At 37.2% G+C, this 20,581-nt stretch overlaps 1 protein-coding gene across 3 annotated transcripts; it reads right to left on the reverse strand.

Moving 5' to 3' along the window:
• Positions 1-1,708: 1,708 nt before the first annotated feature.
• OOSP2 (oocyte secreted protein 2) lies at positions 1,709-20,463 on the reverse strand. 3 transcript variants are annotated; one of them, XM_057507040.1, is made up of 5 exons: positions 13,466-20,463; positions 12,659-12,808; positions 6,062-6,240; positions 5,384-5,487; positions 1,712-3,856 (listed from the first exon to the last, which is right to left on the reverse strand). In XM_057507040.1, the coding sequence occupies exons 3-5, from the start codon at positions 6,221-6,223 to the stop codon at positions 3,655-3,657; spliced, it is 468 nt and encodes a 155-aa protein (XP_057363023.1). In that variant the 5' UTR covers positions 6,224-6,240; positions 12,659-12,808; positions 13,466-20,463; the 3' UTR covers positions 1,712-3,654. The 3 variants fall into 3 exon arrangements, with proteins under 3 accessions (XP_057363024.1, XP_036766550.2, XP_057363023.1); XM_057507041.1 differs by lacking the exons at positions 12,659-12,808; positions 13,466-20,463 and adding an exon at positions 10,535-11,202 and having other exon boundaries at positions 1,709-3,856; XM_036910655.2 differs by lacking the exon at positions 12,659-12,808 and having other exon boundaries at positions 1,710-3,856; positions 14,893-20,463.
• Positions 20,464-20,581: the final 118 nt, after the last annotated feature.

Raw genomic sequence — 20,581 nt, forward strand, 5'->3', positions numbered from 1 at the left:
GTACTGAGCAAACTTGTTCTCTCACAACCGATAAATTCCTTTGCCCAAAGCAATTATTCATCGTACCCTATACACTCCCAAACCTGTTAGCATAAATTTATTTTAGTTCCAGATTCAGGAAAAGGCACTGTCCAGAGCTAAACTTTAAGTTTTACTGAGGGCTGTATAACGTCTTTAATAGCAATTATTTCTGGAGAACTACAGTTCAGCAACTTAAAAGGATTTGAAGCAGTGCTATGTAGTGGCCAACAGCAGAGACTGATCGAGATCCAGATGGCCCCATTTTGGTTTTGGTTTTACTAATTTTATACTTTAATTTTTTTCTGCTTTTTCGAGGTATAATTGACAAATAAAAATTGTGTGTATTTAAGGTGTACAATGTGATGTTTTGAGATACATTGTGAAATGACTACCACAATCAAGCTGTTATATATATATAATGTATATCCATCAACTCACATGGTTGCCTTTATTTTGTGGTGAGAATACTTATGATTTACTCTCAGCAAATTACAATTATATATTATTAGTTATTGTAGTCACCATGGTATATATTAGGTTTCTAGACCTTATTCGTTTTATAAATAAAAGTTCATAGCCTTTGACCAACATTTCCCTATTTCTTCCACACAGACTTCCCTGAGCCCTGGTAACTACCCTTATAGTCTGCTTCTATGCTTTGATTATGTTAGATTCCACATGTAAGTGGATTCATGCAGTCCTTGTCTTTGTCTGGCTTATTTCACTTAGTATAATACCTTTCAGGCTCATCCATGCTGTCACAAATGGCAAGATTTCCTTTTTATGGCTGAATAACATTCCATTCCATTATATATCCATCACATCATCTTTATCCATTCATCCACTGAGAGACATTTAGGTTGTTTCCATTACTTGACTATTGTGAATAATTCCACAATAGACACTGGGGTGCATATATAAAGCACATATATTTTTAATTTTTTGAGAAACCTCCATATCATTTTCCATAGCTGCTATACCAATTTACATTATTAACAACAGTATGTAAGGGTTTTTCTCCACATCCTGGCCATCAGTTGTTATTTTTTGACTTTTAGATAACAGCCACCCTAACAGGATTGAGGTGCTGTCTCACTGATTTTGACCTGCATTTCCCTGATGGTTAGTGATGTTGAGGACCTTTTTGTACACCTGTTGCCCATTTGTATGTCTTCTTTTGAGAAATGTCTATTCACATCCTTTGCCCAATTTTTACTCTGGTTGTTTTTTTACTATTGGATTGCAGGAGCTTCCTACATATTTTGGATATTAATCCCTTACCAGATGTATAGTTTACAAAATTTTCTCCCATTCCATAGATTGCCCTTCATTCCATTGTTTCCTTTGCTGTGCAGAAAATTTCAGTTTGGTGCAGTCCCACTTGTTTATGCTTACTTTTGCTGCCTGTGCATTCAGTGTTGTATCCAAAAAATCGTTGCCAAAACCAGTGTCATGGAGCTTTACCCTATGCTTACTTCTAGGATTTTTAGAGTTTCAGGTCTTCTGCTTTACCCGTTTTGAGGTGTACTTATTTGCTTTTTGTATGCTGTAAGATAAGGATCTGATTTCTCCCCTTTTTTTGGCATATAGAAATCCAGTGTTCCCAACACCATTTATAGAAGAACATATGCTTTCCAAAATGTGCATTTTGACACCTTTATTGAAGATTATTTAGTCATATATGTGTGGGTTTATTTCTGAACTAATTTTTTCCATTGTCTTTATACCAGTACTGTACTATTTTGATTACTATAGTTTAGCAATATAGTTTGAAATCAGGAAATGATGCCTGCAGCTTTGTCCTTCTTTCTTAAGACTCCTTATGTTATTCGTTGCCCTTTGTTGGTTCCATTTGAATTTTAGAATTGTTTTTATATTTCTGTGAAAAATGCCCTTGGAATTTTGTTAGAGATTGCATTGAATCTGTAGATTATTTGAGGGAGTATGGACATTTGGACAGAATTAGTTCTTCTAATCCATAAATATGGAATATCCTTTCATTTATTTGTGTCTTCAATTTCTTTCATCAATGTTTTATAGTTTTCAGTATGCAGATCTTTCACTTCCTTGGTTAAATTTACTCCTATGTATTTTATTCATTTTGATGCTATTATAAATGGGATTCTTTTCTTAATTCTTTTTCAGATAGTTTTTTGTTAATATGTAGACACACACTGGTTTTAATGTATTTTTTAATCCAGCAACTTTAGTGAATTTAGTGAATTTTTTTATAGAGTCTTTAAGGCTTTCTATGTATTAGATCATGTCATCTGCAAGCAGAGACAATTTTACTTCTTTCCAATTTGGGTGCCTTTTATTTATTTTTCTTGCCTAATTGCTCTGGTTAGGACTTTCAGTATTATTCTGAAGAGAAGTGGTGAAATCTGAAAAATTCAACATCTTCTAATGATTAAACCTCTCAACTAATGAGGTATAGCTGGAATGCACCTTAACACCATAAAGGCCACATATGACAATTCCACAGTGAACATCATACCCAGTGGTGAAGAGCTAGAAGCTTTTCCTCCAAGATTAGAAACAGATCCAATTTTTTAAGAACAATTGGCAATGATTCAAACCCTGTTTGTTTTCTTATCTGTAGATTGGTATAATAATAATAAATAACTCTTTGGGTTATTAAGTAATCTGTTGTAACATGCTTATAACATTGCCTGACACATATTAACCCTTACAGAAGTGTTACCTTTTAGCTGTCTTTAACCGTCAAAAGTAGATACCCATTGAGATGATGTTTAAATTCTGTAATTCTTACTAGATGACAAGTAAACAATACAAGCAGCATTTTATTGGAAATAACAGCCTTTTACATGTTTTTAAATGTTATGAAAATACCAAAGAAAAGTATCTTAGCAAAATCAGTGTCCAGAAATTTGTAGCATCCAAAATGCACATTAAGCAATTGAATAACCAATGGCAAAACTCAATTCTCGTAACTGATATAAGAAATCTCCCAAAAAGCAGAGTATATTACCTGGATATACTCCCTTTTTAGGGAAAAGGAGATGGCACAAGTAGTTGGTGATAACTGGTCATTTAAAGAATTGCTCTTAAGTGGCAGCATGATTCTATGCTGTACATCAATAAGTCAATTATCTCAAGTGTGGAAGAATCAGGGAGAAAAGAAAGTCTGACATCAAATACCAGTTAAGGGAGTGGTTACTTATATTCTAGAATACAAATCTAATTTCCTTCTGCAATCATTACTCAAGTATGATGTATACTGAATTATTTTTAGGACTTCACTAATTAGGAAAGCCCATACATGTTAAAGTATCTTCACCTACAGGACTTTGTCTTGCCTGAAGTTAGTATGTTAAATGTTGACTCTGCTCATATTTTAGTCCCTGGCACATTTATATATCTATCTCTATTTTTTACTTCTACTAAAAAAATGTAGGGCATATTTCTTGGAGATTCATACCAGTTAGATCAAATTAATGTCCTTGAGGACATATTGCTGATCTTCTATATAGAACAGAAAATAAAATATAGATGGATAATATAAATTATCTAATAGTTAACATTAAATTAATGAGCCATACCCCTAAAAATACACTTTCACTGCATTAGGGATTTTTAAGCAACAGACACATATGGAAAGAGTTACACCAATTACTTTTGTATGAAAATGTTTTTTCCCACAAAATTCATGATACCAATTCCAAATTTCCATTTCTCTTTAGGGAGGGAGACAGTTTGGCTAGGGTTTAATAATCCCACCTCTTCTGGTGTTGTCTCAAAGTCAGCAATAAAGGGACTGGGATCCAATCTTATTTCATTATCTGTAGAAACTAGTGTAAGCCACACTGATTTCCTAAAGAAAAAGAGAAACAGAAAGCAAAGCATGTTGGTCTACCTAGTACCAGGTGTTTCTGAGTCTACGCCTGGGGCCAGGTTATTTTTACCACTGTTTAACACACCAGGATCATTTTCAATACGGTGGTTTAGGAGGTGTAGCACAGTGCCTACACTTTCTGGATGAAGGATTTGTAATGCCTACTTTAGTGGAGTACCAAGTGCCCAGTAAAACAGACTTAGCCAAATGGATCCTAAGAATGCTAAGTAAAACTGTCAAAAGCTTTCTCTTGCCCACTGTAGTGATAACAAAGGTGGTGTGTGTGTGTACAGCAGTAAAATTTAGGCACCAAAAACCTAATCATATACTTTGCTGGACTAGTCTTCATTTTTTCTAAGGAAGATAAGCTACAAACAACAGCATAATAATTATCAAAATAGAAATGCTTCAATCACTATTAATCTGGTAGCCTAAAGAGCAGTGATAACTTAAGGGCATTAGGTCAGACTTTTTATATTACCCCAATATATAGGAATGCAAATGTGTGTGTGCATGTGTGCATGTGTACACGTGCATGCACAGATTTAAGTGTTGGTTTCTATTTAGGGGTCAGTTACTTCCCAGAGTATCACTAAATTCCTCAGCCTTGGTTTTGTCTTAGGAAAATAAGTTAAAGAGAAGATCAAGAATATTTAACAATGCAAAGGTACTTTATGTCACTGAACTTTATGCCCTAAAACGGTTAAAATGTTATTTTTTCATTGTTTTTTATTAAAATGATATTGCATAAGATCGATTTACTGATTCTACCCACACAAAAGGATTCTGACCCTGTTAAGATATTGAACATTCGCTCTGAGCTCTAAATCTTTTAAGTCAACACTTTCCATATCTTTCTTTAATATTTTTTCCTGTGGTTTTCAGGTGACTTCCAAGATTTATCACTCAGATTTATAACGCTCACTGTAAATATTTCAGTGCCACAGTAAAACTGTTTGAGCATATACCATTCCACTGATCTCAAAGTTCATGGGGGGTCATTTGGGGATTCAACACCTGAGTTCCACAAAATTATAAGCCAAGTGCATGTAATAATCAGATTGAATGCCTTTCCTTTCATGTATCTCCATGTCATATTAAAATAAAAGATTGGTTTTCTCTTAACTTTTAAGTCATTGACTCTCTTAACATGGAATTGAACTTTAAAATGTATAAGAAAGAGTATTCTGAGGGAGCAGATATTAGAAGATCCTATCATGCTTGATTCTTCCATTTACTAAGGTAACGGAGTATTCAGTGATTCTGTTTTGCAGCCCAGTTACTCTAAAATATCCTAGTTACAGTGAATTGTTATGTTTTGGCCCTAAAATGAATATTACATTTAAAAATTTATAAAAGTAAGTGTTCTCAAAATATTTTTGTAAATGCTAATTTGGTGTTTGGACTCATATGTATGGAAAAGTCTCTAAAATTGTTCTGCAGAAGCATCTGAGAAGTAAAGGTAAAGCTAACACATTCAAAAGGAATCTGGTCTCTTAGACTCACCTAGAGGCAGAACACTCCAAAGGGATTTTCTGACAGTCACAATGTGCATTCCTAGGATTAAGGTATATCTCAGTTTGAAAAAGGAGAGTATCCTCTGAAACAACCTAGGAGAGCACAAAGTTTATGTGGAAGCCATTTCTATAAGACAGCAGGCATGCACACCTTTGAATAGAAGTAGAAAGCATTCAAGGTCTCAAATTGGCTACTGTCTACACTTTAAGGTGTATGCAATGGTCTGACCACCCGCTGGGACAGGGGAGGAATGTTATCTGTAAGAGTGAATTTAAAGTGCCTGGGAAAAATCTCAGTAGTATGAAGGAGCAAACTTACAGTGCTGCTGAGAGCCATCATTGTGATTCATTCTTGTGTAGGTTTCAACTGTTCCACTGAGAAAGATGATTTGGAGGTCAAATGACAGAGTGGGGTAAAGCACAAGCTCCATCCTGCCTTGGCATCTAAATTACCAACAACCAGCTGTGCATCCCAGGGCACGTTGTTAAAAGACCTGCTGAGGCCCCAGTTCCCTAAGGTACTGTTTTGTCATCTACCCATATATTACTATAACTAGAAGCAAAATTTGTTTTTAAAATAACAAAAGCCAGACAATTTTAGCACGAGGCATAAAGTTTTGAAAAAAAATATTTAGAAGTTATTTTCACTAATAATCTCTACTCTTACCTTTGTCCTGATCCCGCAGTCATGAACAGGGTATATAAAATCATATGCATATGTTTGTATCCGAGTCACAGGGCAACCCAGTCCAAGATACAATTCATCAGCAAATATATACAGACTGCTGCTATATGCACATGGGCCAACCGAGACCATCACCCAGTCCATGGAACAGCTTATATTCACTGCAGGAAAAAAACCATATGAGAGAGTATCAGATGTGTATTTATATTAAGGAAGAGCTCAAAGAATATACAGCTATGCCCTTTGTAAGAAATACAAGGTATTACTTCCCTAGCAAAGGTAATCATGGCTTAAACAATAGTAGGCAAAAGGTCTTCACATTACCACTAATTCCCAAAATATCTGTATTATTATACCCTCAAATAACAAGATTTCAGTTATTTCACAGGGAATAGAAAATCATAATCTTGTAGTCCCCTGCCTCCTCTTACAGAAATTAGATTCCAAAGAGGGTGGTATGTCAAGGACAACACTAAGGGGCAGACGTGAATGGCATGCATTAAAATAGGAGAGATGTATTAGAGGTACGCCCAGTGATGCTTTCTGGAGAGAAACGCAGAAAGGGCGGTAATGGTAGAATCAAGATCGTCTGAAAAGAAAAATCTACTGTCTGGGTTGGAAAGTCTATGACAGTTTTGATGTGAAACCCATTCTTATCCTTGACATTGAAATCTTCAGTAAATCAGTAATAACCACTTGTTCATATGGGCTCATGTTTCCTTTGCAAGAAGTAAAAGTGTGCTGGGTTCTGACTTCATGTGCTGGCTAAACATTAACCAGAGGTTCCAAGGGGGTGATCAGAGTTAAAGCTCATAGATCCTTCTGTTGTTGAGAAAGAAAATGCAGATTTATTAGCTTTAGCATTTAAAGATGCATGATAAGTAGCAGGGAAAAAAAAACCTAATAAATTAGACAGGTTACAAAACTTCCAAGTTGGAGAAGAACAAAATAGAATGAAAGACAAAAATAAACAAATTTCAGACAATCTCAAAGGCAAAAAAGGAGGGGAGAGAGACAAAACATGAAACAAAAATGACAAAAATAATCAATGAGATGGTCACAATAAATGAATTACAAGTGTATCAGAAATACTAATAAGTGAACAAAATAATCCAGGCCAATGACCAACAGCAGAATGAAGAATTATAAAGTACTTAGATAATCAACTTCTACACAGCATGGAAAATATAGTTACACATATAAGCAGATAAATTTAAAAGCAATTGTGGAAAAGCACATCACAAACAAACCTTATATAGTGACTGATACAAAGTGCCAATGAGAGAAAACATTTTTAAAAGATATTTTTCCAAGCAGCTGGAGATCATTCTTAGATAGTCAGCAGCTGTCCTTTACTTATTATGGTGTTAGAATCATAACCCAAAACCCAACTCTAGATCTCATCTGATAGAGCTTCCTGTTTTACAAAAACCAAAGTAATGAGGCTTAAATCTCATCTTCCTGTTTTGGCATTAATATAAGTAACTCTAACTCAACCTGTCATCCAAGCTAGAATATATAGTTGGAACATGGATTTTCTTAATTACCCTTATAGTCACAGCTGCACAGAACACAGTAAATGTTGAATACACACACACACACATAAAATCTGAGTTGTAGCCCTTGCTGATGGTCCTACCCGCATGCAGGACTTCTAGATGAACAGAAATGATACACTCTTCACTTTACTTTTAAGAAAGGGGAGGGCCAGGAAGGAGGGAAAGGCTGCCTGCGGATCCAGGCTTTAGGGAGGCACCATTCTCACAGCTGGGTGGACAGGGCTTGAATTCTGTAGACACACAATTATTAGGTAAGAAGAAACTGGTTAAAACTGCAATACAGTGTATTCACGAGTGAGTGAAGGCCACCCAGTGTGGACATTCACAGTCAAGTTGAGAAGATCTGGCGATTTAACTAAGTGTACTCAGAGCCTTAGACCGATGGATGCACAGGCTGAACTGGTTAAACATGCTGTCGAGGTGGCAGTTCCTCCAGTTACTAACTGGAAGGTAAGCTACAGCAGGTTTGGATGACATTTAGGACCACTTTCCTATGTTCTTATATGTCTTCTTAGTTCTTCTATGTGTTCCAAATACAGCCTCAACTAAAGCACTTGCACGGCAATTCTCTTTGGCGCCGAACAAAACCTGCCAAGTAAATAAAGTTAGTAACCTTTTATTCCTCCAATAAGTAATTTGGATTACTTAATCAATGCCTCCTCTTCCCCAGGAGCACATCTTTAAAGGCAAAACAAAACAAAAACAATATGAGTATGCTCAGCGATACTCATGTATGATGATACTAGCCTTCGTCTCCTGCAGAAAGGATACAGAGTGGTGAGCAAACTGATAAGTAAATTGGTCTTGCCTTTGGAAGACATAAGAGGCATGGAGTCAGAAAAATGATTAGGTTAAGATTTCCTTCCTAATGCAACTTAGTAACTTGACACTGATGTTTTCCATTATTCACGCCAATCTTGCCAATACACTATATGTCAAACATCACTGGAGTTTGCATATCACCTAAAAATTAAATAACATGTGCTATTAAGCACAAATCATACATGATTGAACTTGACCTTATTCTCTTCACAGATTCACTTAGTAAACTGTCCCTCTCTGGTAGCTGTAGAAATGCTAAGATCAAAGGATGATTTTTTTCCACAGTAAGAGTTCATTAAATTATTTCCCTGTAGATGAATCTTTCAACAGTGTAGCAATTGACAACAGGTGGCTGTTGGAAAAAAACAAACAACTGTATTTAAAAATGACCATCTGCTATTAGTATTTCAGTATCTCGTGCTTCTTACAAATAAGCCTAACATGACTCTGAGCAAGCCTGAGGGGCTGACTGTCTCTTTATCATCTTCTTTCTGGTATGACTGGTGCTCACTTACAGGTCCATTGCAAAGTAATAATAGTAAGTCAGATCACACAATGCAAAGACTAGGTAGGGTTCAAACCCTGACCGGGAAAGCTCCTAAACCAGTCATAGGGACCAGTAGACTTCGAAGCTATTCAGGATGTCCTTAAACCCTTTGGAGGATCTGAATCTTCCCAGCATGAAAGAATATTTTTATGATTAGAGTGAGAGATCCCAACACCATTTGAGCCTGGAAGTTCTCTTTCCAGGTAAATCATCAAGAAAGCAACCGGGGAAACAATGGGGCTGAAGAAGGCAGGTGCTCTAGATTAGGGATTGTAACCTCACAACTACATCTCTCCATGTGTTTGAAATATTATTCTAACATCACCCAGGTAGGATTATCAGGAAAATCTTTTCTAAGGGGAAAAAGGTTCCAACAGTTGGGGTAAAAGATGAGTCCAAAAGGATAACTGGACATGGACACACAGGAAGCCTGTGCTTCAGGCTTCACAACTTTTTTTCATAATATTAGAATCAAGTTTCAGTTAGACATCCTGGGACTGTCTTGGCTGAAAAGTCATTTGAGAAAAACTTAGGAGCACACAGAGCTGCTGCACACATTAACTGAAGCAGTGTCTTCCCTGCCTCAGGCATCATGTACCATAGTCTGGCCTGAATGCCTTAGTCACCTGAATTCTAGTCATCCCAGCCAGCCAGAATTTTTTCCTTTCTCCACAGGTGCTAGATTGAAATTACTGACATTACTGAAATATCAATAATTAACTGCTACACGTCAGCCATATTATTCTAGGCATTCTGAAAGATTCATCTTACATAAAACAGAAGGACCAGAAAGCATATGTAGTCCTCAAACAGTTTCCAGGCCAGATGGGTAAAGAAGAAATTTACACATCAATTCCAAAAAAAAGATCCCACTTAAAGAAGCAGACATAGCTAAGTGACTTTTAAAAAAGCATACAGAACACACAAAATAATATTGAAAAGCTGCCTTAGAGTAGTTGACATGTAGTTAGGCCTCGAAGCTGGAAAGCATTTGGATAACACAAAAAAGTGGGGACTCTCCCAGGTAAAACAGAAAACTTATAGACAGACCAGACATTGATTTAGATTTATCCTATTGGCTTTGCAGAACCACTGATGAATTTGACATGAGTGAAGGGCAGACAGTATTTTAAAAAGAACAGTGTCATCAAGAGGAAATATAAAGAATCTGGAAAGTCAGTTAAAATACAACCAAGTATCTCACAATACAATCAAGTACTGATAATGAGCAGGGGTTCAAAAAGGCAGCCTGACACATATAACCAAGAATGGTTTCTGAGGTTCTTCTTTGGCAAATTAGGATCAAGACAGAGAGAACACCACAACAAAGGAGAAAGAAAACCTTCAGACATTTAGGCAGGAAGAGAAAAAGGGTCCTCGGTACATTGACTCCAATCACAATGGCCCAAAAGTATATCTCTTCTAGCAACAGTAAGATCACTCTCTGCAGGGAGAAGAGTGCCTGCCTGCAAAGCCACCATATGAGTAACTCTTCCAAACGAGTGTTCTCCAAAACTGGTCATTTACCATGGATGTTCTCAGCGCATGGCCAAATCAAGGCAGCAAGGAGAAACAAGACGCCTAAGGCCATAGAGACCTCCACCTGGGCAGCCTCCCAGCAAAGGACTTCTCAGGAAAGAGGAAGTGGTGACTGGCTTACATGATTTTATAGGGCATGTCATGCTCAGCTGCCTTCATTTTTCTACTTACTTAGGTAGCCTGGTTCTCTTGCCACAGTGTCAACCACCTAAGGGCTGATTGCTCAAACACTGAAGCTCAAAGCTTATCAGGCCTGACCAACATCCAAAAGACAAGAAACAATAAATGCTAGCAAGGATGCAGAGAAAGGGGAACCTTCACTGCTGGTGGGAATGTAAACTGGTGCAACCATTGTGAAAAGCAATATGGAGGTTTCTCAAAAAACTAAAAATAGAAATACCATTTGACCCAGGAATTCCACTCCTAGGAACTTATCCAAAGAAAACAAGATCCCTGATTTGAAAAGATATATGCACCCCTATGTTTATTGCTGCACTATTTGCAATAGTCAATATACGGAAGCAACCTAAGTGTCCATAAATAGATGAATAAAGATGTGGTGCATATATACACAATGGAATATTATACAGCCATAAAAAGAAAAGAAATCCTACCATTTTCAACAACACCAATGGATCTAGAGGGTGTTGTATTGCTCAGTGAAATAAGCCAGAGAAAGACAAATACTGAATGATTTCACTTATTTGTGGAATATAACAATAAAGCAAAACAGAAGGAACAAAAAAAGCAGTAGATTCATAAACACCAAGAAGGGACTAGTAGTTACCAAAGGGGAGGGATTGGGGAGGGTGGGTGGGGAGGGAGAAGGGGATTAAGGGGCACTGTAATTCACAATCACAATATAAGTAGGTCACAGAGAAGGCAGCACAGCATGGAGAAGACAAGTAATGGCTCTATAGCATCTTCCTACGCTGATAGACAGTGACTGCAATGGGGGAGTGAGGACTTGATAATATGAGTGAGTGTTGAAATCACAGTGCTGTTTATGTAAAACCATCATAAGATTGTATAACAATGATACTTTAATTTAAAAAAAGGCATATCAGGCAAAATGAGCTATTTGATCATTGTGTCTGTACGTAGTCTATATAGTATTTATGGTAACCCCTACTTTGTTGGTGATGCTCACATAGAGGATGTCTAAAGTTAACAGTGCTTTAAGATTATACATTTTTTAATATCCTTTTTTCCTGTCACAAATGAATTCTAGTTATCTTAACAATAGGGGAAAAGGATTGAAATATATTTTATATCAGAATTTAAATGTTATTATTCCATATACCTCCAGCATCCAACTTGGCCAGATAATTCTGATTCATTTCAATAACCATTTGTAAGTTGTGTTTGCTGTTTAATTTGAGGATATTCAATTTGACTTTTGCAAGCAAACAAGAAAGTGGTTAAAACCCATAAGACATGAGCAAGAAAGAAGTTCGTGAAACAGAATCAGAATCAATAAGATGTGTTTAATATAAGCAAGTGAGTTACAAACTAGAGGCATGCCAAGGATAGATAGAATAGACAGAAAATATAATGGAACAAATGAGAGTGTTACTTGGGGGAAAAGATGGAAAGAAAACCTTTTTCTGTCATACCATTAAATGACCCAACAACTCTGTAACCCCAAATTGTCCACCCATTTGTGACATCTAATATGGTCCCATTCTGGCCCCAGATGTGCTCTACTCTACCCCTTCAAAGTGTACACATACACACACACGGAGATAAACCTCTTGGTGTTATACACAGCTGTGACCACTACCTCTCGTGTCTCTGATAGAGCAAACATGTGTCACTGACCCCAGGCACTTCTGTTTGTGGTCCCTTCTCAATCCTCAGCTCTGCTCCTTGTAACCACGGAATCACAGTCAGTGGAGAAAGCCGATGCAGCAGACAGACACAAGATAAACAGGGCATACCTCGGGATTGTGGGGCATGGTCCTTCCATCCTGCTTGCCCCCATCCTAAATGTGCCACCTCCCTCCCACCCTCATTTATTGCTCCCTGATTCTTGCTGTAAGTTTTAGACTGATTTACACACTCTATAATGTCAGCACCATCCTTTGGTCTGTGTCCGCCAGAAGAGCTCACCTAATGTGCTTCAAGATAATTTTCAACACCACGTTTCCTTTTTTAAAATTTTGATCTTATTAAAATACTTGGTGAGTTATTTCCATCCTTAGTCTTCTAGAATGTCACCAACTTGGGTCTAACCCAAAAGTACTTAGGATGATGAAAGACCTAAGAAGTAGAGAAAATGCTTTCTTAAATATAGAACATTCATTACAGAAGGAATTTCAGTGACTCAAAGAGCTAAAACACACTGTATCCATATCAAGTAGAAATGAATGACCTCATTCTGATGTTCTAATGGTTGATTCTCCAAGGAAAGAAAATGAAAAATAATTTCTTATGAAGTGGAGTAAAAGTTATGTTCTTATATTCAGGGGACATTTAAGTGTTTAAATGATTGAAAATAACAAAGGAAGAACAACATTTTGTGATAGGTGAAATGTAGATGAAATATATAATTAAAATTTTATAATTAAATTTTCAGTGTCCATAAATTCAGTTTTATGGGAACACAACCATGCTCATTCACGTGCTCGTTTACTGAAGGATACTTTCACACTCTGAGGGCAGAGCTGAAGAGCTGGGACAGAAACCCTGCAGACCACCAAGCCACAGATTTCCTCCCCGGCCCTGCACAGGTTGGCCTTCCCTGCTCGGTCGCACAGGAGCCGTCCAAGTAGCTTTATAGTCTTAACAAGCAGCTAGTGCCCCCTGGCGGTAGGCGAGTGGAGGAAGGCTGAGTGGAGACACATCCGACATTCTCAAATGACGTCTTTGAACGACTGCCTCCTCCCTAAACAAACCAAGAAAAGCATAAACACTCACTGTGGCAGTCTTCAGATGATGAGAGTAAATCTTCATATTGGTCCAGACTACATTTTCCACATTTCCTAAAAAAAAAAAAGTTATTTCTCAAGAACATAAAAACCTATTTAAAGTATTCTTTATAATTAGATATATTCTCTTATTCATGTAGTACTCAAAGGTCATGCTAAGTATCTAAAGGCCTTTTAGAATCTAGAGAAAAGGTTAAAAACCCTTTCTTGATGATGATAAATGACAACTTCGAGGCACTAGGATTCAAACTCACATGACAGGCACCCTAGCCCCTCGCCTCCCGGGAACCGTCCTGTAAACCAGATGTTAATTCCTCTGGCCACGTAGAAACGGCCCTCCTTCCCACTGGGAAGACACCTTGCCGTGTGAATGTGCCCGTTTTTCAGAGATGTTGGTTGAACCACTAATTCCTAACAAAATCTTTAAGTCAATTTACATACTCCCTTTGTCTCCTCAGATCCTCCCAGGGAACTGCCCCCCTTTTTGCATCTGAAATCATCTTTATATCAAAGTTATCTGATCTTGAAGATTCCATGCCTGTGGCCTGTGTTGTCCACCGGTGAGTCTAGAATGCCAAACGGGTTTCATATTCCCTCAACTGCCTTCATCTGGTTAGGGGAGGAGAGGAGAGCTGAAGCTGAGAGACTGAGTTACAGGACAGGGTTGACCAAGCCCTCATTAGAATCTTAGTCCCCTGATACCATGTTGTTCTATGTTCTTGGTCTTCCATCTCTGTGACTTACAACCAGTGTGACTTTGGAGCAGTGATTCAATACCTCTGTGTCTCAGTCTTCTCATCTTCAAAGTGGAGATAATAGTGCCTATTTCACAGAACCGTGGTGAGGAGTAACTGAGATCATGCACGTGCTGGGGCTATTATACCAGTTAACCTATTCGATGTAGTATGAAGTCCTGTATAAGACTAGTAGGACTAAATTTACCATGTACCTAGAACTCTTAGACTGAGAAATTATAGACTGTTCTGCATTGTATTTAGATAATATATTATATATAAGTATAATATTCAGATATATATTTATAACTGTTAGACTTTTCTAATTTTATTTAGTGTTCATATTACAAGTTCTATTTCTTATTTCTTATAGCTTAGCAAAGACCAAAGGGGAATAGAAGCTCTGATTAAATCAGTGATAAAAGTTGGCTGATCACTATGAATTTATAGGCTAAGGAAACAGGTTTACTAGAACACCAGTTTTAACTAGTTAAACATTTTAACTTTCTTCATGATCCATGGGATAGGACTCTTACTGGTTCATTTAGACTATGCTCTACAGATGGTCTAAGAGCATCAGATTTAAGCTAATGACTTCTGATGAAAAAATCTGGTGGTGTCTTTGGGAGGGCCTTCTTTTATACAAAGTTTACTAGGTTCAATTATTAAATTAAAAACTCACTTTCTAAAATGAGGACATGATGACCACACTTCATAATGTTCTGCCCCTCATGGAAAAGGACACTGGTGTGAAAACAGGAGAAGTAAGGATCAACGGGTTGGCTTCAGGTTTTGAACCTCAGTGACTGGGACTTGCATAGATCTTAATCCCATTCCTCTTTCTTTGTCCTCTTTTCCTGTTCTGTAGCCAGCCAGCAGCTCCTATTGGAACTGTCCTAGGAAAAAAGACGAATAAACAAGGTGGCCTTAAAAAAACAGGAATAGCAAATTTATACCTTGGAGAGAAAATAAGCAAGGAAGTTAAGGTAAGGTTACTTACGGCGCATAGATTAATACAGCCCAAGGATATTTTATAACACCAAACAATAAGATTTATACAAGGAAATTATATAAATGCCATGCTTCCAATTCAGGAGAAGCTGGTTAATGCCAGGAATCTTGCTTACTAGGCATGTGTGTTAGTCTTCTTAGCACCCCCTATCTGGCATCAATTGCCTTATTAACTGGCATTAACCACGTGACTCAGATTGTCTCTCAGGAGCCTGGAGGTTATGGAAAGAGGAGGAACAATTTTACCAGAATTAACATCAACAGAATATTAGATAGAAATGTTTTAAAACTAATACCAAAACCACAGAATGTGGACTTTGATAAGATAGATAATCCATGAGAGTGTTATGCATAAATATTTTAAACTCACTGTCTTGAAAAGATTAAATGCCTGTCTGCCAAAGAGTACACTTCCTAAATTATACGGATTTCCTTCTTAGATAGCTGAGAAGGAAATTCTGATTATTTACAGATATGTATATTATAAATCTTTGGATGTAGCATCCCCCTGAAGGAAAAGAGCTATTTAATAGAGAGATGGTAACTATCTAACAATATAAAATCATATATATATTCCATATATCTGATATATTTCCTAATTAAGAGAAGCAAAAATATTTATATCCCTAGACATATATAACCCCTATATTAATTTTTTTAGGATATGATGCCTACCATTACCTCTTTTCTCCCCACCCTCCCTATCCTTCTCTGTGACTTAGAAACACTAGGTCATCTGCAGCAAAAAATAGGGAACTACATTGTAGCACTGGTTCTTTTTCTCTTTGCAGATTTGCTACTTTTAAAATCACACCCTTCACCTTTCTCCACCTGAAAATTTGGAAGCTAATACAAATCCCTATAGCTGTGACTGCAGGGGGATTGCTTTATAGAGGCTGGAATACTGTCTGAGGATCATGTATCTTATCTTACATTTTAAAATGTGTTCGATGATTTGATTTTAATGAATGGCTCTTTGTGTTTTACGATCCCTTTATTTAGAAGGGTCTGCCTCTGTTTTTAACTTCATAAAAAATGTGTTTTCTTTTAGTGGGTTAAATACTGTTTCTTAATACCCTGTGCTATGAGTCTCACCATATGTAAAACTTGGTATATGCAGGTTTATGTTTTCACTAGTTGTGTAGTGGCCGGTTAATCCTAGTTATGCTGAATAACAGCCTAGAAACCCAGCTAATCTATTTGGGACCAGTTAGAATAAATGGAAGAACTGCCAGAAACAAATGAAGTTAATGTTGTGGGTGAAATTTTCCTATTCCAGCTCAACTCTTCAGTTCCAAAAACAGGGAGGAGATGGAAGACAGCTGAAAATATTCCCATTTGACTGACGGAGCTTCTGGTGGCCACTGTGGAGACAGGTTTAACGGGAGACTATCAGAGCAGGTGGTGATAGCTGGGCCAAAATGAGGGTGCTTTGACTACTAGTCAGCACCATTGACAAATCCACAATTAAACTCCAATCTTTTCAGTGTTCTCTGAACAGAACTGGTCCTGAGTTTAGGGTGTGCCTCTTTTAGGTAATTTCGGTAACTGTTTCCAAAAATGCCCTGTTAGCTGTGTTGGGGAGGAAATTTTTTCCTCCACCCTTCATGGTTCTTCCAGCTGGTCTAGGAATCAAATTGCCAGGACACGGATGGATTAACAGGAGAAAAAAAAAACCAAAGTCCAATAACATGTGCATACAGGTCCAATAATGCAATTAAGATCCAAAAAAATGACCAGTTTTTTAACTTTTTAGACAAACATTATATGAATTTATTATGTCTATTATGTATTAGCATACTACATATATAAAATATCATGCATATTATGTATTTGATGTTTAATATGTATCACAGATGAATGTTTGTGTCCCCCAAATGAATATGTTGAAACCGAATCCCCAATCCTCCCTTGAGGCAGAGCCCTTATGAATTGGATTAGGACCCTTATAAGAGACCCTGAGAACTCCCTCACCCCTTCTACCCTGTGGGGACACAGCAAAAACACATTCTGGGCCATCTATGAACCAGGACTCAAGCCCTCGCCAACCACAGAATCTGCCTGCACCTTGATCTTGGACTTCTCAGTCCCCCAAAACTGAAAAATCAATTTCTGTTGTCTATAAGCCACCCAGTTTATGGTATTTTGTTATAGCAGCCTGAATGAGCTAAGATATGGATGTAAGTTATCTATTTCAGTGATTTTTCTTACTTTTTAATAAGACAACTTACTGATTTACTATTTTAAATTTAAATTTCTCTTATTATTTACTTATTTAAAGCCAATTCCTTTGAGGCTTCCAGTTACAATCTTTTTTTTTATTATTTTGGTATCAATAAAAATTATGTACAATTTTTAATGTATAATTACATAAGCAACATTATGGTTACTAGACTCCCCCCATTATCAAGTCCCCACCACATACCCCATTACAGTCACTGTCCATCAGTGTAGTAAGATGCTATAGAATCACTACTTGTCTTCCCAGATACAATCTTATCATCATAAAATACTTTCCCCCATCCTTTCAAAGCTAAGACAGATATTGATTATCTCAAAAATCATAAGCTGGTGGCTTCCTGTGACTAAACTCAGTCACTCAGTGTTTGGCAGGATTAGATAAAGTCAGATGACTCTGGGGCCTGTCCTGTTAGGTTTTTTTCCTAAATAATGCAAGCTTCAAGCCAGAATGGCACAAGGGGCTCCCAATCTCCAGGAAGTTTCCAAAGGTGGAACCTCTCTGGAATATCCAGTTATATGTATATGTTGGGCAATGCATCAGGGAAGGTAAGCAACCAAATTTCATTTCCACATATGGCCAATCTCTTAAAAGAATAAAGCATCAAAGAATGGGAAGGTACAATGTGAATGGTTAGGCAAAGGATGTGATGTTGTGTGTTATGTTCCTTTAAGAAAGGGCATAGACTCCTTGAGCTTCTTAGAGAATGTAATTTTCAGGGTAGATGATGAAGCCATCACTCCCAGAGTGGACTAAATGTGGGGAAGGTAAGTTCAGGGATCAACCATTACGGAACTACTGTTCAAGAGGGAAATAACACACATTGAGCAACTACCATATGCCAGACACCTTGCATCATTTATTCCATTACCAAAGATCGAATTTTGGTGCCTAATGGAATTATCTTGGCTTAGTCTGTCTACTACTGCTTTTTTTAAATGTTTGGTTAGTAGCCAACATTTAAAAAGTGGAACACTTCACATTAAACTTCAGGACTTCTGCATTCTCTTGAAAATTAGAAGATCTACAACATTCGGACTTGAGCTAAGTACAAACTGCACCCTCAAAAAATGGTTTAGGCTCTCTGGGCTACCTCAGTTTCCATCATTCCTTATTTATTTATGTTACACACCTAGACCCTACTTATTTTTAAGCTGTGTCCTTTTATAACACTACCTTCCAAAACTAAAGGATATAAGTCAATGTGTAAGATTTAGATAACTTCCCAAAATATGAGTTCATTGAATGGGGAAAAAAATCCATGGGAATGCTTTTTTCCTCTAGTACTTTGGGTCCTTTGGCAGCTTCATGGCTTTGGGACACTCATCAGGGTCACCACTGGCTGACTTTGGTTCCCATTCTGGAGTTAGTGGGCTTTTCACTTTTAAAGAATGATGGAAATCTTAAGTAGAAATAATTTTTTATGAATGTAATGGATTCATTCCAAATGAATGCTAGATAAGGAGAATCAATATGCAAATCATAAGCACCTTTAGCCCTAGCTGATGCAAAATCCTTGCATATATCCATTGCAGAAATGAAAACTACTAATTAGTGTCATCATTTTCTGAATTTATCAGCCCCTGGTTTCCATTCTGGAGTTAATTGAGGTTTAGGGAAGGGGGTCTGAATATGATGTTGAAATTTAAAAGATGATGGAAATGGCAAGAAGAAATGCTTTTTTATGAAAGTAACAGGCATCCTAAAAGAATTCTGGAAAGGAGAGAAAGGGGGAGGGAGAATAAACAAACTGTAACAACTTTAGCCCTGATATATTACAGAAACCCTTGCCAGTCCCCATTACTACAACAGACAGTAGTCATCTCTGCTAGCACAGGAAGCTCACATGTGTTGCTTACCCTTATCTCGGTTCCACATCTGCACCTTGGAGCTGAGAGTGCATGGATTAATCCAGACTCACTTTCAGGTCTGACAGCAGGAGGCACTGCCAGTCATTTTCAAATGACACACATCCAGCCTCTCCCTATTTACTGTTTCCACGGGCCTGCAGTGCAGTCAAACTTTCTACTCTTATCTCCGCCTTGATCCAATGATATTCATTTCCACCTTTGTTCCCAAATTTTTCTTAAAGGTTTAAGGTACAGACAGTAAAGTACTATTATGTTACTACTGAATTTAAAATATGACTTGTGCACAGTTCAGAAAACTACTGAACAATAGAACGTTACTGCTCACATCTGCCAATATTGATAACATTCATGGGAAATTAAAGTACAAAAGATACCATTCAGTTCTAGCTTTGCTTCTTGCTAGCAAAGTGAATGTGGCAGTTCACCTTCTTAAAGCCTTGTTCTCTTATTTGGAAAATGACCTGTGTAAAAGCACGCTGTAAAAGTGCAGATTTATATAAGTCAGTAGTATTGAGGTTCTCTACCCAAGCAGTAATGTATAGGAAAATGAAAAAAATATTTCAATCATAAGATTGAAGGATATAACATTCAAATACCCACCACTCAACTTTAACAGATGTTAACATTGTGTTTGTTCGCATTTTATTTTAGAAATAAAATATTATGGTGGACATGTCCCCCCATATTCTCCTATTTAACCCAATTTTCCTTCCTTCTCCTGAGATAACCATTCCATGCATGGTTTTACACTTTTACTAAATGCATATATGTAGATAGTATTGTATATTTAGCACATATATTTTTTAAACTTTACAAATGATGTCATACTGGTTATATCATTCTACAACTCATCTTTAATGCTGATAATAAACCTACGGCTTATTCACTGTATCTGCTATATGAGTTAACATTGGAACAGGTTCTAAAATTTTTATATAAATTCATAAACAGAAGAGTCAAATAACCTCCCCTGAGGCACAGCTGGTCAGTGGCATGTAATCTGAATGGAATAAGGGTTCATAGCTCAAGATGGGTTTAAAAGAAACAGATTAATACAAGTGCTAACATTGAGAAGGGTTCCAGTGTGAAGGGGCGCTTAATTAAGTGACAGGCGTGAGCCACTTGCTCACATTCTCAAAGCTCTTCATCAGTTCTGTTTTTTCTGATGTCATCTCCACTCCCCGTAAAAGTTAAGCTAAAAGAATTATAACCCATGACCAGGCATAGGCCAGCAAAATCTCCATAAATGG

This window comes from Manis pentadactyla, chromosome 9 (genome assembly GCF_030020395.1).
Source record: "Manis pentadactyla isolate mManPen7 chromosome 9, mManPen7.hap1, whole genome shotgun sequence".
Lineage (NCBI taxonomy): Eukaryota > Metazoa > Chordata > Mammalia > Pholidota > Manidae > Manis > Manis pentadactyla.

Excerpts from the sequence above, each read along its gene's own strand:
- OOSP2 (XM_057507041.1), bottom strand. The coding sequence starts at position 10,598 with ATGGCCTTAGGCGTCTTGTTTCTCCTTGCTGCCTTGATTTGGCCATGC. Across the intron at positions 6,241-10,534 it reads ATGCGCTGAGAACATCCATG|TGAATATAAGCTGTTCCATG; the intron begins GTAAATGACCAG and ends TTTTTCCTGCAG. Across the intron at positions 3,857-5,383 it reads TTGGAGTGTTCTGCCTCTAG|GAAATCAGTGTGGCTTACAC; the intron begins GTGAGTCTAAGA and ends CTTTTTCTTTAG.